Source organism: Nerophis ophidion, linkage group LG08 (genome assembly GCF_033978795.1).
Source record: "Nerophis ophidion isolate RoL-2023_Sa linkage group LG08, RoL_Noph_v1.0, whole genome shotgun sequence".
Classification (NCBI taxonomy): Eukaryota; Metazoa; Chordata; class Actinopteri; order Syngnathiformes; family Syngnathidae; genus Nerophis; species Nerophis ophidion.
The window spans coordinates 4755848-4774401 of NC_084618.1; the positions used below are offsets into that span (position 1 = coordinate 4755848).

At 42.1% G+C, this 18554-nt stretch overlaps 1 protein-coding gene across 1 annotated transcript in view; it reads left to right on the top strand.

The window, feature by feature from the left end:
* Positions 1-13802: 13802 nt before the first annotated feature.
* The window catches only part of LOC133557141 (neurexin-1a-like), a 174141-nt gene continuing 169389 nt past the window's right edge, over positions 13803-18554 (top strand). Inside the window, exons 1-2 of the mRNA XM_061907385.1 lie at positions 13803-14092; positions 14593-15804. Coding sequence (XP_061763369.1) covers positions 15072-15804 — 733 coding nt within the window. The 5' untranslated portion in view covers positions 13803-14092; positions 14593-15071. The remainder of the gene's footprint in view (positions 14093-14592; positions 15805-18554) is intronic.

Consider the following 18554-nt stretch of genomic DNA (forward strand, 5'->3'; position numbering starts at 1 on the left):
CTATCAATTAATTATTAAATTTTCATGTTTAATGATTACACCAGTTGCGATTCACAGAATATAAATGTTTCGCCTGATTAATTATTTTATGATCAATCACATGAATAAAAAATAAAATGAATTCAAAATAAACCTCTTTGATCAACCAGAGATTTTCAGTAATTTGCTAATTATTACAGCATCCAACTCATGGTAGTGGTAAACACTTAATATATTACTTTTAGTAGTCTACAGTTTTATTCTTTAATTTTATATGTATATATGTATATATATATTATATATGTATATATATATATATATACATACATATATATATGTGTGTATATATATTATAGACAAAATTATATATATATATATATACATACACACAAAATTATGTCTATATATATATATATATATCTGTGTATATATTTATATATATATACATACATATATTTAAATAAACACACATATAAATATATATATATACATATATTTATATATATACATAAATATATATATAAATGTGTATATATTTATATATATACATACATATATTTATATAAACACACATATAAATATATATACATACATATATTTATATATATACATAAATATATATATATATATATATATATATATATATATATACACATATACAGGTTGATTGGCAACACCAAATTGGCCCTAGTGTGTGAATGTTGTCTGTCTATCTGTGTTGGCCCTGCGATGAGGTTGCGACTTGTCCAGGGTGTAACCCGCCTTCCGCCCGATTGTAGCTGAGATAGGTACCAGCGCCCCCCGCGACCCTGAAGGGAATAAGCAGTAGAAAATGGACGGATGGCATATACTTACATACACACATATATATATATATATATATATATATATATATATATATATATATATATATATATATATGTACACACACACACGCATATATTTATTCATATATACATACATATATATATATATATATATATATTTATGTATGTGTATATGTATATGTATATTTATGTGTGTGTGTACATATGTATAATTATGTGTGTATATATATATATATATATATATATATATATATATATATATATATATATATGTATGTATATGTATGTATGTTTATATATATGTATATATATGTATATATATGTATATATATGTATATATATGTATTTATATGTATATATACATATCTATGGGAACGGCGTGGCTCTGTTGCTAGAGCGGCAGTGCCAGCAATTTGAGGGTTCCAGGTTCGATCCCAGCTTCTGCCAACCTAGTCACGTCCGTTGTGTCCTCCTGTCATCAGTGTGTGAGTGTGTGTATAAATGGTGATATTGGAACTGGCATCGAAGTACCTTGAAAGGTATAAAAGCGCTATACAAGTATAATCTATTTATCATGAATATATATATATATATATATATATCCATTTTCTATCGCTCATTCCCTTTGGGCTCACGGGGGGCGCTGGTGCCTATCTCAACTACACCCTGGACAAGTCGCCACCTCATCGCAGGGCCAACACAGATAGACGGACAACATTCACACTCACATTCACACACTAGGGCCAATTTAATGTTATATATATATATATATATATATATATATATATATATATATATGTATGTGTATATATATGTATGTATATATATATATATATATATATATATATATATATATATATATATATATATATATATATATATGTGTAGGTGTGGGAAAAATCACAAGACTACTTCGTCTCTACAGAACTGTTTCATGAGGGGTTCCCTCAATCATCAGGAGATTTTTTTTCCTGATGATTGAGGGAACCCCTCATGAAACAGTTCTGTAGAGATGAAGTAGTCTTGTGATTTTTCCCACACATACATATTGCGCTCTACCACGGTATCGAGCACTATTCTCTGGATAATCCAATCAAGACATATATATATATATATATATATATATATATATATACATATATATATATATATATATATCCTTTTTTTATTGAATTTTTTAAGCATTATTAGTCAGATCTAAATATATTGTGTCCAACCAACCCACATTTCAGTGATACACTGCTGTATATATGGTGTTAAAATTTTAAAACAAATCTTCCTTTTTTTAAATAATAATTAATACTTAAAAAAAAAAGGTAAAACAATCTACTGCTGCAATTTTCCCAAGTAAAATGTTTTGTCTTGTTTTTCCCCAAGCTACTTGTTGCCTGGCAGGATTCAAAACCGCAGCCGCTGGTTAGTCTGTTTTTTTTTTTTTTTACATCATTAATAACAAAACTTAGAAAGTACAACATTCTCTTACTGATTGGTGGTCTATTTTTTTTTTTTTTAAATCAAATAAATTGCAATTTCAAAATCACACTGGAAAACAACTCCCTTATCCCATCATTGTATCCTCCTGGGCCGTTCTGTTGCTAGGCAGAATTTGCAGCCAGTACAGCTGGTTCATCTGCTTTTTGGATGTTTTTTTTTATTTTTTTTATCATCATTAAGCGTATAACCTTAAAAAAAATTTTTTAAAAAAACATAAAAATGCAGCACTCTTACTGAGTTATGGCCTATTTTCATCAAATAAATTCCAATTTCTAAATCTCACAAAAAAACTAAACCCACTGTGATTTTTTTCCCCTCCAACCTCTCTCATTTATTTACCTGTCATGCACCTCCTATTTACTGCACAGTAGATACAACAAGGTGTGAAGAAATACAAGATTTGTGCACCATTTTACTTCCACTATCGTTTTTTCATGTTGCTCTTGGGAAAAGCTGGAGGAACATTATTATTTGATAAAGTCTTTTTCCTTTGGAAAGGTCAGCTTGGCTTGAGGACGGGGAGGGGCGGGAGAGAGAGAATCGTGGTCTCGCTACGTTGTGGTCAATCCGATGGATGCTGATGCTGCGGATAGTTACCATAGTAACCCCTCCCACCCCCTCCGAACATAAGATCGCATTTGCACAACGTCTTGCCCGCGCAGGCATTTTAATGGCCGCTCCGCTCACCGTGGTCTTAAATATGGTTAATATCTGTTTCACGGTCTCTCTGTGTGGTCGCGCAGATGCTGTTAATCAACCTCTAAAGCCTCGCCGGGGTAAATATGTCGACATAAGCACACCGTGGACGTAAAGATGGCCGGCCCGGGCCATTCATGTGTGATCTCTCGTGTGTGCTTGCGTGTGAGACCGAGAAAACTTTCACTTTCGTGTTGCTTAAAACGGTTACATGTAACACAAGCTCAAATTTTACACACGTGCCAGCCTATTCTCTTAAAGGCCTACTGAAATGATATTGTTTTATTTAAACGGGGATAGCAGCTCCATTCTATGTGTCATACTTGATCATTTCGCCATATTTTTGCTGAAAGGATTTAGTAGAGAACATCCACGATAAAGTCCGCAACTTTTGGTCGCTAATAAAAAAGCCTTGCCTGTACCGGAAGTAGCAGACGATGTGCGTGTGACGCCACGGGTTGTGGAGATCCTCACATCTGAACATTGTTTACAATCATGGCCACCAGCAGCGAGGGCGATTCGGACCGAGAAAGCGACAATTTCCCCGTTAATTGGAGTGAGGATGAAAGATTCGTGGATGAGGAAAGTAAGAGTGAAGGACTAGGAAAGAAAAAAAGACAAGGGCAGTGGGAGCGATTCAGATGTTATTAGACACATTTACTAGGATAATTTAGGGACGGCGTGGCGCAGTGGGAGAGTGGCCGTGCGCAACCCGAGGGTCACTGGTTCAAATCCCACCTAGAACCAACCTCGTCACGTCCGTTGTGTCCTGAGCAAGACACTTCACCCTTGCTCCTGATGGGTGCTGGTTGGCGCCTTGCATGGCAGCTCCCTCCATCAGTGTGTGAATGTGTGTGTGAATGGGTAAATGTGGAAGTAGTGTCAAAGCGCTTTGAGTACCTTGAAGGTAGAAAAGCGCTATACAAGTACAACTCATTTATCATTTATTTAATTCTGGTAAATCCCTTATCTGTGTTACTAGTGTTTTAGTGAGATTATATGGTCGTACCTGTACAACCTGAAAGTCGAAGGGGTGTGGCCACGGGTGTGGTGACCGCCAGTGTCTCCGAGGGAAGCCACGTTTCTCATCGAGGCGAAGATTTTTGATTTTTCCCCCTCCTCGGTGGTGTAAGTATCCGACGGTCGGGGGCAACCGGTGGGAGGAGGAAAGAGAGTCCGCAGCTGCAGGAGCAACGACGCAAGCTCTCCGCTCATAACTACGGTAAGAGCCGACTTAATACCACCATTTTCTCACCGAAACCTGCCGGTTGACATGTGGTCGGGAACCATGTTCGCTTGACCGCTCTGTTCCATAGTAAAGCTTCACCGTCATCTTTCGGGGATGTAAACAAGGAAACACCGGCTGTGTTTGTGTTGCTAAAGGCGGCCGTAATACACCGATTCCCACCTACATCTTTCTTCTTTGACGTCTCCATTATTAATTGAACAAATTGCAAAAGATTCAGCAACACCGATAACCAGAATGCTGTGTAATTATGCGATTAAAGCAGACGTCTTATAGCGTGGATCAAACCGTCCGCTACAATCTGTGACGTTACGCACCCGCGTCATCATACCGCAACCTTTTCAGCAGGATAATTTGCGCGAAATTTAAAATTGCAATTTAGTCAACTAAAAAGGCCGTATTGGCATGTGTTGCAATGTTAATATTTCATCATTGATATATAAACTATCAGACTGCGTGGTCGCTAGTAGTGGCTTTCAGTAGGACTTTAAGGTACACACCAGATTCCGTGGTGATTCGGCAAAACCTAATGAAGTAATTTACAGTGGGTTGTTTTGTACAGCGGTATGAGAAATTTCAAGTCCATCCCGTGTAGAGGTCAGAAAAAAAAAATAGCACGGGCAACGCAATCTACGCGCATGTTTTGACACATTTTCACACTTTTAGCTGCAAAACTTCAGGAGCAGAAGCGTTTGTTTACCCTAAAGGTGTAAGCATTCAGAATGATTAAAGGATGCAGAAATTTAGTGCCTTAAAAATACTATAAAGTGACAGAATAATTGTATCTAAGTTATCACAAAACTTTGTGTTACGTAGAGTTCAGACAAAAGCTGTCTTTGATCCTACCAAGCAGAAGGCTTGTAAAACTCCACTGTCTATGATGGGAAGCGACATGAAGGCGTCGGTTTCTTTCTTCTATTGTAATCCACAGGAAGATTTTGTCTTTACCCGAGATCTACAAAGCGGAGAGGAGGCAGGGCCTGACCTCCCTCCAGGCACCTTTTCTTTTAACTGTTTTGTTGTTAAAGGCGATGGCTGTTTTCGACCCCCCTCCCTTAGAAACAGCTGTTGCCATGTAATCAGGGAAAGTCCAAAAATGATAGGTCTTTATTGTCATTGCACAAGTGCAATGAAACTTTGTTTTCAGCACAAACCCGTTCAAGATTAGACAATAAAAGAGGCGTACAAACGTTTGTCAGAGCGTGGTGGAGACTGTACAAGAGTACAGCCCAGACGTTTCTCCTCAAATTGAGCCAAATTAAATTTTGTGTCTGTTTAATTCCTTGCTTCTTTGTCTGTTTAATAGATGTCATCAGTGTTTGAACCTGACACAAAGCAATCCTGTGAACGGTGCCGTAGAATCCTGTGTAGGACTGAAGCATTAAGGAGTGGGACTATCCAGGCCTAGCTGCAGTGTGCCCAAACAACCACTGTCAGAATACTTGTATCTAAGTTATCACAAAACTTTGTGTTTCAACGAGTTCCCGGCGAGCAGACAAAAGCTGTTTTTGATCTTACCGATCTAAAGGCTTGTAAAACTCTACTGTGTAGGATGGGGAGCGAAATGAGGGTGTTGGTTTATTTGATGTATTGTAATCCAAAGGAAGATTTTGTCTTGACCGGAGAGGAAGCAAGGCCTGCCCCCCTCCAGGCACCTTTTCTTTGAACTGTTTTGTGACCGAGGGCAACGGCTGTTTACGACATTTTGTTTGAACTGTTTTGGGACCAAAGGCGATGGCTGTTTACCACCCCTCCCTTAGAAACAGTTGTTGCCATGTAATCAGGGAAAGATCAAAAATGATAGGTCTTTATTGTCATTGCACAAGTACAACAAAACTTTGTTTTCAGCACAAACCCGTTCAAGATTAGACAATAAAAGACAAGATTAGACAATAAAAGAGGCGTACAAACGTTTGTCAGAGCCTGGTGGAGACTCTACAAGAGTACAGCGCAGACGTTTCTCCTTAAATTGAGCCAAATATAATTTTGTCTCTGTTTAATTCCTTGCTTCTTTGTCTGTTTAATAGATGTCATCAGTGTTTGAACCTGACACAAAAGCAATCCTGTGAACGGTGCCGTAGAATCCTGTGTGGGACTGAAGCATTAAGGAGTGGGACTATCCAGGCCTAGCTGCAGTGTGCCCAAACAACCACTGTCAGAATACTTGTATCTAATGGTATCACAAAACTTTGTGTTTCAACGAGTTCCCGGCGAGCAGACAAAAGCTGTTTTTGATCTTACCGATCTAAAGGCTTGTAAAACTCTACTGTGTAGGATGGGGAGCGAAATGAGGGTGTTGGTTTATTTGATGTATTGTAATCCAAAGGAAGATTTTGTCTTGACCGGAGAGGAAGCAAGGCCTGCCCCCCTCCAGGCACCTTTTCTTTGAACTGTTTTGTGACCGAGGGCAACGGCTGTTTACGACATTTTGTTTGAACTGTTTTGGGACCAAAGGCGATGGCTGTTTACCACCCCTCCCTTAGAAACAGTTGTTGCCATGTAATCAGGGAAAGATCAAAAATGATAGGTCTTTATTGTCATTGCACAAGTACAACAAAACTTTGTTTTCAGCACAAACCCGTTCAAGATTAGACAATAAAAGACAAGATTAGACAATAAAAGAGGCGTACAAACGTTTGTCAGAGCCTGGTGGAGACTCTACAAGAGTACAGCGCAGACGTTTCTCCTTAAATTGAGCCAAATATAATTTTGTCTCTGTTTAATTCCTTGCTTCTTTGTCTGTTTAATAGATGTCATCAGTGTTTGAACCTGACACAAAAGCAATCCTGTGAACGGTGCCGTAGAATCCTGTGTGGGACTGAAGCATTAAGGAGTGGGACTATCCAGGCCTAGCTGCAGTGTGCCCAAACAACCACTGTCAGAATACTTGTATCTAATGGTATCACAAAACTTTGTGTTTCAACGAGTTCCCGGCGAGCAGACAAAAGCTGTTTTTGATCTTACCAATCTAAAGGCTTGTAAAACTCCACTGTGTAGGATGGGGAGCGAAATGAGGGTGTTGGTTTATTTGATGTATTGTAATCCACAGGAAGATTTTGTCTTGACCGGAGAGGAAGGAAGGCCCGACTCCCCTCCAGGCACCTTTTCTTTGAACTGTTTTGTGACCGAGGGCAACGGCTGTTTACGACATTTTCTTTGAACTGTTTTGGGACCAAAGGCGATGGCTGTTTACCAACCTCTCCCTTAGAAACAGTTGTTGCCATGTAATCAGGGAAAGTCCAAAAATGATAGGTCTTTATTGTCATTGCACAAGTACAAGGAAACTTTGTTTTCAGCACAAACCCGTTCAAGATTAGACAATAAAAGACAAGATTAGACAATAAAAGAGGCGTACAAACGTTTGTCAGAGCGTGGCGATGGCTGTTTACCACCCCTCCCTTAGAAACAGTTGTTGCCATGTAATCAGGGAAAGTCCAAATGAAAGAGGAGGCGGACTATCTTTCGTCAGAGCTTGGTGGAGACTGTACAAGGGTACCGGTCTACACATTTCTCCTCATTGAGCCAAATTGGATTCTGTCTCTGTTTAATTCCTTGCTTCTTTGTCTGTTTAATAGATGTCATCAGTGTTTGAACCTGACATACAGCAATCCTGTGAACCGTGCCGTAGAATCCTGTGTGGGACTGAAGCATTAAGGAGTGGAACTATCCAGGACTGGCTGCAGTGTGTCCAAACAACCACCAGGTAGCATCTGTGAGCACATAATACTCCACCCATCCATCCATCTTCTTCCGCTTATCCGAGGTCGGGTCGCGGAGGCAGCAGCCTAAGCAGGGAAGCCCAGACTTCCCTCTCCCCAGCCACTTCGTCTAGCTCTTCCCGGGGGATCCCGAGGCGTTCCCAGGCCAGCCGGGAGACATAGTCTTCCTAACGTGTCCTGGGTATTCTCCGTGGCCTCTTACTGGTCGAATGTGCCCGAAACACCTCCCTAGGGAGGCGTTCGGGTGGCATCTTGACAAGATGCCCGAACCACCTCATCTGGCTCCTCTCCATGTGGAGGAGCAGCGGTCTTTACTTTGAGTTCCTCCCGGATGGCAGAGCTTCTCACCCTATCTCTAAGGGAGAGACCCACCACACGGCGGAGGAAACTCATTCCGGGCGCTTGCACCCGTGATCTTGTCCTCTCGGTCATGACCCAAAGCTCATGACCATAGGTGAGGATGGGAACGTAGATGGACCGGTAAATTTGAGAGCTTTGCCTTCCGGCTCAGCTCCTTCTTCACCACAACGGATCGATACAGCGTCCGCATTACTGAAGACATAATACTGCACTCTTCACTCACACTTTAACTAACCCAAAACAACTATAAGATTAAAGGCCTACTGAAATGAGATTTTCTTATTTAAACGGGGATAGCAGGTCCATTCTATGTGTCATACTTGATCATTTCGCCATATTGCCATATTTTTGCTGAAAGGATTTAGTAGAGAACATCGACGATAAAGTTTGCAACTTTTGGTTGCTAATAAAAAAGCCTTGCCTTTACCGGAAGTAGCAGACGATGTGCGCGTGACGTCACGGGTTGTGGAGCTCCTAACATCCTCACAGTTTATAATCATAACCACCAGCAGCTAGAGCGATTTGGGCCGAGAAAGCGACAATTTCCCCATTAAGTTCGAGATGCCACCTCAGTAGAAGCATTTAAGTCTCACCTTAAAACTCATTTGTATACTCTAGCCTTTAAATAGACTCCCTTTTTAGACCACTTGATCTGCTGTTTCTTTTCTTTTTCTTCTATGTCCCACTCTACCCTGTGGAGGGGGTCCGGTCCGATCCGGTGGCCATGTACTGCTTGCCTGTGTATCGGCTGGGGACATCTCTGCGCTGCTGATCCGCCTCCGCTTGGGATGGTTTCCTGCTGGCTCCGCTGTGAACGGGACTCTCGCTGCTGTGTTGGATCCGCTTTGGATTGAACTTTCACAGTATCATGATAGACCCGCTCGACATCCATTGCTTTCCTCCTCTCCAAGGTTCTCATAGTCATCATTGTCACCGACGTCCCACTGGGTGTGAGTTTTCCTTGCCCTTATGTGGGCCTACCGAGGATGTCGTAGTGGTTTGTGCAGCCCTTTGAGACACTAGTGATTTAGGGCTATATAAGTAAACATTGATTGATTGATTGATTGATAATTTGAGCGAAGATGAAAGATTTGTGGATGAGGATAGTGAGAGTGAAGGACTAGAAAAGAAAAAAAAAGGCGAGGCGAGGGCAGTGAGAGCGATTAAGATATTATTAAACACATTTACTAGGATAATTCTGGAAAATCCCTTATCTGCCTATCGTGTTACTAGTGTTTTAGTGAGATTATATGGTACCTGAAAGTCAGAGGGGTGTGGTGACGGCCAGTGTTTCATGGAGAAGCCAAGAAAGTCTCAGCTGCCTCTTTGGAGGACGCAAGCTCCGCTCATGTCTCCGGTAAGAGCCGACTTATTACCACAATTTTCTCACCGAAACCTGCCGGTGGACAAGTGGTAGAGAAACATGTTCGCTTGACCGCTCTGTTCCATATTAAAGCTTGACAACAAACAAAGAAACACCTGCTGTGTTTATGTTGCTGAAGGCAGCTGCAATACACCGCTTTCCACCAACAGCGTTCTTCTTTGACGTCTCCATTATTAATTGAACAAATTGCAAAAGATTATGCGATTAAAGCGGACGACTTTTAGCCACGAGTGGTGCTGGGATAAAATGTCCGCTCCAACCAATAACGTCACAAGCACGCGTCAACATAAGCGTCATCATTTCGCGATATTGCCATATTTTTGCTGAAAGGATTTAGTAGAGAACATCCACGATAAAGTTTGCAACTTTCGGTGCTAAGAGAAAAGCCCTGCCTGTACCGGAAGTAGCAGACGATGACGTCACACGTTTGATAGCTCTGTCACGCCAAATTTCCCCCCCCCTACAAAAACCTTCCCCCCGGAAGACATTTGCCGTGACAGACACTCTAATGCCTGAAGGACCCCAATGAGGGTGGAAGGACCTTAAAGCAGCCCACACAGCTGCCTGTTTTAAAAGCATTATAATTGGCTAATTGTCATTGGTAAAAAATAACAGTAAGGAAAAAATATTAGCATTCCGGCATGCTAACCTTTCAAGCTATTTTTGCTTCGCTAATTTTGTATCTGTAACCCTTAAAGGGGAACATTATCACGATTTCAAAAGGGTTAAAAACCATAAAAATCAGTTCCCAGTGGCTTGTTGTATTTTTTGAAGTTTTTCTCAAAATGTTACCGGTCTCGGAATATCCTTGAATAAAGCTTTAAAGTGCCTTATTTTCGCTATCTTCGAAACCACTATCCATTTCCCTGTGACGTCACACAGTGCTGCCAATGTAAACAAACAATGGGAATACCACAGCAAGATATAGCGACATTATCTCGGATTCAATCTCGGATTTCAGCGACTTAAGCGATTCAACAGATTACGCATGTATTGAAACAGATGGTTGGAGTATGAAAGTATCGAAGAAGAAACTGAAGCTATTTAGCGAATAGCTATTGACGCTATTCATAGCCATAGCATGGCCGAATAGCTGCGTTAGTATCGCCGGTAAAATGTGCGGACCAAACGATCAGGACTTTCGCATCTTTTGACACTGGAGTAACTTAAATCCGTCGATTGGTAAGTGTTTGTTTCGCATTAAATGTGGGTGGAAGGAAACGTAATATAGTTGCAAATGCATCTACAGGTTATCCATACATCTCTGTGCCATGTCTGCTTTTGCACCGCCGATAAATAGCATGTTAGCATCGATTAGCTGGCAGTCAACATCAACAAAACTCACCTTTGTGATTTCGTTGACTATCGTTGCAAATGCATCTGCAGGTTATCCATACATCTCTGTGCCATGTCTGCCTTAGCATCGCCGGTAAAATATGGAGACACTCTGGCACATTCAATGGGGGTCTGGCGGCAGACACTTTGGCATCTTCGGGCCAGTGGTGCAACTTGAATCCCTCCCTGTTAGTGTTGTTACACCCTCCGACAACACACCGACGAGGCATGATGTCTCCAAGGTTCCAAAAAATAGTCAAAAAAATGGAAAATAACAGAGCTGAGACCCAGTGTTTGTAATATGTAAAAAATGAAAATGGCGGGTGTATTACCTCGGCGACGTCACATTCTGACGTCATCGCCTCCAGCGCGATAAACAGAAAGGCGTTTAATTCGCCAAAATTCACCCATTTAGAGTTCGGAAATCGGTTAGAAAAATATGGTCTTTTTTTCTGCACCATCAAGGTATATATTGACGCTTACATAGGTCTGCTGATCACTGGATCGGTTCGCAGCCGAGTGTGAAGCGACCGGAATGAGAATCAGCACCTCCAAGTCTGAGTCCATGGTTCTCGCCCGGAAAAGGGTGGAGTGCCATCTCCGGGTTGGGTAGGAGACCCTGCCCCAAGTGGAGGAGTTCAAGTACCTAGGAGTCTTGTTCACGAGTGAGGGAAGAGTGGATCGTGAGATCGACAGGCGGATCGGTGCGGCGTCTTCAGTAATGCGGACGTTGTACCGATCCGTTGTGGTGAAGAAGGAGCTGAGCCGGAAGGCAAAGCTCTCAATTTACCGGTCGAGCTACGTTCCCATCCTCACCTATGGTCATGAGCTTTGGGTCATGACCGAAAGGATAAGATCACGGGTACAAGCGGTCGAAATGAGTTTCCAGGTCTCTCCCTTAGAGATAGGGTGAGAAGCTCTGCCATCCGGGTGGAACTCAAAGTAGAGCCGCTGCTCCTCCACATGGAGAGGAGCCAGATGAGGTGGTTCGGGCATCTGGTCAGGATGCCACCCGAACGCCTCCCTAGGGAGGTGTTTAGGGCACGTCCAACCGGTAGGAGGCCACGGGGAAGACCCAGGACACGTTGGGAAGACTATGTCTCCCGGCTGGCCTGGGAACGCCTCGGGATCCCCCGGGAAGAGCTAGACGAAGTGGCTGGAGAGAGGGAAGTCTGGGTTTCCCTGCTTAGGCTGTTGCCCCCGCGACCCGACCTCGGATAAGCGGAAGAAGATGGATGGATGGATGGATGGAAAAGGGCCGTATTGGCATGTGTTGCAATGTTAATATTTCATCATTGGGGACGGCGTGGCGCAGTGGTAGAGTGGCCGTGCGCAACCCAAAGGTCACTGGTTCAAATCCCACCTAGTACCAACCTCGTCACGTCCGTTGTGTCCTGAGCAAGACACTTCACCCTTGCTCCTGATGGGTGCTGGTTGGCGCCTTGCATGGCAGCTCCCTCCATCAGTGTGTGAATGTGTAAATGTGGAAGAGTACCTTGAAGGTAGAAAAGCGCTATACAAGTACAACCCATTTATCATTTATTTATCATTGATATATAAACTATCAGACTGCGTGGTCGATAGTAGTGGCTTTCAGTAGGCCTTTAACTTTCATACAGTACTGTAGCGCAACATAACCAAAAGCAAAAACTACTTTTTGATTTCATTAACCTTCCTCTTGTGTTAGCTTTCTGTTACCATCTCTTATGTTAACAGGTCGGTTTTGACCCATGTTTTAATAGGCTGTAAAAAACACTACAAACAATTATCTATCATCCAATTTGTTTCTCATCTCTTGGTTACCTTATTAGGCTTCCTTATCCTTGAAAATATTGGTTTTAATATTTTTGGTTTGGGCCATTGGGCCTTATTTTGTCAGTATACCCCTCCATTTCAATTTTTAAAAATGGTAAAACAAACCTCACGAGAATCATATAAATAAAAAAAGGTTGTTGTGTTACCTAACTATTACTAAGGGGTATTAGAACACATCTCTTAAATAAATGTGTCTTTTTTTTTTTTTTCATTTTAAGAATTTTAACTATAGTAACATCTATGGTGTTACGGGTCAATTTTGACCCATATATATTTACTTCAAGAAAAAGGCTAAAAAGTATTTTTTTCAGCAACAGAAATCCAACATCAAACAAACAACCAATCAAGCAAATGAAACCAAGAGAAATAGAATACTAGTTCCAAAACTAATAAAAAAACAAAATCAGAGTGGCAAAAAGTGACACTTTTAGTGTCCGTCTTTTGTTTGTTTTTGTACAGGATAACAAGGTCAAATGAGAATCCACTAAAGCTCACATGATTGGGAGAGGAGCTGGCTATCAGTGTGTTCAGTTTTGGCTCTTATCATTGCTTTATCAACCGGGTCGAAACCGACCCTAACAACACCAAGGACATAATTTCTACCAGAGCATTTTATAATTTAGTGAAAAAAATTAAAATGTTTTATTTTGTTGACAAATAGGTTCCTGACAAAGTCAAAAAGCTTTGATGCAAAAAAATAAATGTATGTGGTGTTTTTATGCATTTAAAAACTAAAACGGGTCGGTGCCGACCCTAACACAAGACGAAGGTTAAAAAAAAATGACTTTGTGAAAATGTAATATCAACACTGCCCCACAAAAACATGCAACATATGCTTCTCATCATGCTCGCCATTGATATCGACACTGTCGGTATTTGGATCGGTCCGCCCCCCCCCGACTCTACCTTTTTTCTCTCTCTTCCGCGCTCGCTCACTTCGCAGTCACGTGACGAGCCTTCGCGCGCTGTCTCGAGGAGGAGAGCATATATCTTACTGCACCTCCCCCCCCTCTCCCCTCAGTATACCTCTTCCCGGGAGAGAACACTTTTGGAGGTGAGCCTGGACCTTTTCATTCCTCGGAGCGGGTTCCTCCCGAGCTACCTTTCCCGCCGCCAGGCTCCCTTTTAGTCGGCTTTTCGACTCACCTCCGCCGGTAAAGGAAAGACGGAAGGAAGGAGGGAGGCGGAGGGATCGATGAGTCGCGAGCCGCCGCGGCACCAAAAGGATGCTGGTGAGGTAGGTCCTATTTCCTCACCTCTAAATATGGAATTTACGGACAAATATCCTCCATTTAACTCTTTTTATTCGCTTTTCGGTACCACCGGGCAAGTAGGAGTAATTAGTTGACGTGTAAAAGGAGCGAAGGAAAGGAATTGGGTGGCATGGAGCGGAGGAATGGCCGCAAATCGACAATCGATATTTCAACCGCAGTCATTCACCTCGTGTATCAATAACAAAAATGTCGCCCGCGTTTTCGTCCTATTTTATTTTATTTTTGCCACTTCACGTCGCTGTCGTACCGTTTGTTCGTGGAGTAGTCCGTGAAAAAACAGGTTAATTCGCTAAGGTTTGACTCATCCGCCGCATCGCAGCTGCTGCTAATTGTGATGAAAACCATAGAATCCTTCGATGTGGGAAATGTTATTTAAAAAAAAAGAAAAAAAAAGTGTGATGAGGTTTATTTTAGTGTTGTTTACTCTTGGCTTGACTGTCCCATCTCTGTTCTCTCTCTGTAGGTGGCTGGAGAGTGATGACCAGGCACACACACACACACATATATATATATATACACACACACACACGCTCACACACCATTCTTCAAATCTTGCCCCCGCTAAGTAAGACGGGGAGGGGAGAGAATCCTGCAATGACGATGTCATTTCTCTCCGTTAGCGGCGTGTGAGCCGCACAGAACGCACACGCCGAGCCCCGTGGGGAGTTTTCCTGCGTGGGGTGAGGAGGGGAGCAGGCCCCTATCTGGGCCACGACCATGGAGTCCACCTCCCTTTGGGCGCACGTGTGAGATGGCGTGGTCGTCGGAATGAAGGACTGAGCGGAGGATGAAAGGCGGATCCAGAGCGTGGCCTCGTTAGGAACGCAGGGCGCACCTGAGACACGTCCCCTCCAAAGTGCCGTCACCATGAGCGCCGTAGAGCACGCTTCCCAGCTCTAGCCTCTTCCTTCCGCCAGTGTGTGTGAGTGCGAGCGTGCGCGCATGAGTGTGATGGCGATGTGCGTCTGGGCGGCGGCCCCTCTGCTCTTCCTGGGCCTGTGCCTGTGCAGCGTGGGGGGCCAGGCCCAAGGCGAGGTGCTGGAGTTCGGCGCCGTGTCCAACCAGTGGGGCCGCTTCCCGGTGTGGAACGCCTGCTGCGAGAGCGTGCTGAGCTTCAGCCTGCGGACGCACAGCCAGGAGGGCCTGCTGCTCTACCTGGACGACGAGGGCTTCTGCGACTTCCTGGAGCTGCTGCTCCTGCGCGGCCACCTGCGCCTGCGCTTCTCCATCTTCTGCGCCGAGCCCGCCGAGCTGCAGTCGGGCGTGGCGGTGAGCGACGGGCGCTGGCACGCCGTGCGCGTCAAGCGGGACTGGAAGAACACCTCGCTGGAGGTGGACGGGCGGCTGGAGGGCTGGGCGGAGGTGAAGAGCAAGAGGAGAGACATGACGGTGTTCAGCCACACCTACGTGGGCGGAGTGACCTCGGAGCTCCACGCCTCGCCCCTGCGCCTCACCTCGCCGTCGGTGCGCGAGCACCCCGCCTTCCGTGGCTGGATCACGGCGGTGAGCATCAACGGCTCGTTGGTGGCGCTGGACAGCTCCGAGGGCGTCACGGTGACAGCCGGCTGCGGGCCGGACCACCAGTGCCAAAACGGCGGCCTGTGCAGCCTGGTCAACGACCTGGCCGTCTGCGACTGCTCCGACACCGGTTACCAAGGCAACGACTGCAGTGAAGGTAAGGCCCCAAGAACCCTGCTGACCCTTTTACATGCATCTCATCTTTTCCACCACACACACATTCACACAATTTCAAACACGACCTCCAGTGCTGCGTTCACTACACGTCTAAGGGACACAACACTTATTTAGCTCCGCCTCCCTCCTTCCTTCCAACAAACTGCAGTTCAGAAGGGATTTTTTGGGAATATTCCAAAGCGTGGCCTCCGTGGCCAAAGACACCCAGCAGGCACAAGACAATAAAACAACGTTGAGTACTTGTTGAATTAGGTCCTGATGTTGAGCAACTCAAACATGTTTAAACAACATGCTTTTTGACAACGTTTAATCAATGTTGATTTGACCATTGAATTGTGGTAATTTTTTAAGCAATATTCTCCAACAAAAAAATCCAGCGTTGAAACAACATGCTTTGTGATAATGTTTAATCAACGTTGATTTAACCATTGAATTCTGGTAACTTCCCAACCAATATTCTCCAACCCAAAAAAATCCAACGTTGAAACAACATGCTTTTTGACAATGTTTAATCAATGTTGATTTGACCATTGAATTTTGGTCATTTTCCAACCAATATTCTACAACACAAATACAACGTTGGAACATGCTTTTCGACAACGTTTAATCAATGTTGATTTGACCATTGAATTTTGGTCATTTTCCAACCAATATTCTACAACAAAAAAATCCGACGTTGAAACAACATGCTTTGTGATTATGTTTAGTCAATGTTGATTTGACCATTGAATTTTGGTCATCTCCAACCAATATTCTACAACACAAATACAACGTTGGAACATGCTTTTTGACAACGTTTAATAGATGTTGATTTGACCATTGAATTTTGGTCATTTTCCAACCAATATTCTCCAACAAAAAAAATCCAGCGTTGAGACAACATGCTTTGTGATAATGTTTAATCAATGTTGATTTGACCATTGAATTCTGGTAACTTCCCAACCAATATTCTCCAACCCAAAAAATCCAACAGTGAAACAACATGCGTTTTGACCAGGTTTAATCAATGGTGATTTGGCCATTGAATTTTGCCTATTTTCCAACCAATATTCTCCAACATAAAAATCCAACGTTGAAACAACATGCTTTTTGAGAACGTTTAATCAATGTTGATTTGACCATTGAATTTTGCTCATTTTCCAACCAATATTCTACAACACAAATACAACATTGGAACATGCTTTTTGACAAAGTTTAATCAATGTTGATTTGACCATTGAATTTTGCTCATTTTCCAACCAATATTCTCCAACAAAAAAATCCAGCGTTGAAACAACATGCTTTGTGATAATGTTGATTTGACCATTGACTTTTGGTAACTTCTCAACCAATATTCTCCCCCAAAAAAATCCAACGTTGAAACCATATGCTTTTTGGCAACGTTTAACCAATGTTGATTTGACCATTGAATTTTGCTCATTTTCCAACCAATATTCTCCAACAAAAAAATCCAACTTTGAAACAACATGCTTTTTGACAACGTTTAATCAATGTTGATTTGACCATTGAATTTTGGTAACTTCCCAACCAATATTCTCCAACCAAAAAATCCAATGTTGAAAGAACATGCTTTGTGACAACGTTTAATCAATGTTTATTTGACCATTGAATTTTGGTCATTTTCCAACCAATATTCTCCAACAAAAAAATCCAACGTTGGAACAACATGCTATGTGACAACGTTTAATCAATGTTGATTTGACCATTGAAGTTTGGTAATTTTCCAACCAATATTCTACAACACAAATACAACCTCCGAACATGCTTTTTGACAATGTTTAATCAATGTTGATTTGACCATTGAATTTTGCTCATATTCCAACCAATATTCTCCAACAAAAAAATCCAACGTTGGAACAACATGCTTTGTGACAACGTTTAATCAATGTCGATTTGACCATTGAAGTTTGGTAATTTTCCAACCAATATTGTACAACACAAATACAACCTCCGAACATGCTTTTTGACAACGTTTAATCAATGTTGATTTGACCATTGAATTTTTCTTATTTTCCAACCAATATTCTCCAACAAAAAAACCAACGTTGAAACTACATGCTTTTTGACAACATTTAATCAATGTTGATTTGACCATTGAATTTTGGTAACTTCTCAACCAATATTCTCCAACCAAAAAATTCAACGTTGAAACAACATGCTTTGTGACAACGTTTAATCAATGTTGATTTGACCATTGAATTGTGGTCATTTTTTAAACAATATTCTCCAACAAAAAAATCCAGCGTTGAAACAACATGCTTTGTGATAATGTTTAATCAATGTTGATTTGACCATTGAATTTTGCTCATTTTCCAACCAATATTCTCCAACAAAAAAATCCAACTTTGAAACAACTTGCTTTTTCACAACGTTTAATCAATGTTGATTTGACCATTGAACTTTTTGGTAACTTCCCAACTAATATTCTCCAACCAAAAAATCCAACGTTGAAACAACATGCTTTTTGGCAACGTTTAATCAATGTTAATTTGACCATTGAATTTTGGTCATTTTCCAACCAATATTCTCCAACAAAAAAATCCAACGTTGAAACAGCATACATTTTGACATTGAATCAATGTTGATTTGACCATTAAATTTTGGTCATTTTCCAACCAATATTCTACAACACAAATGCAATGTTGAAGCAACATGCTTTTTGACAACCTTCAATCAGTCTCGATTACACCATTGATGAATTTTGGTCATTTTCCAACCAATATTCTCCCC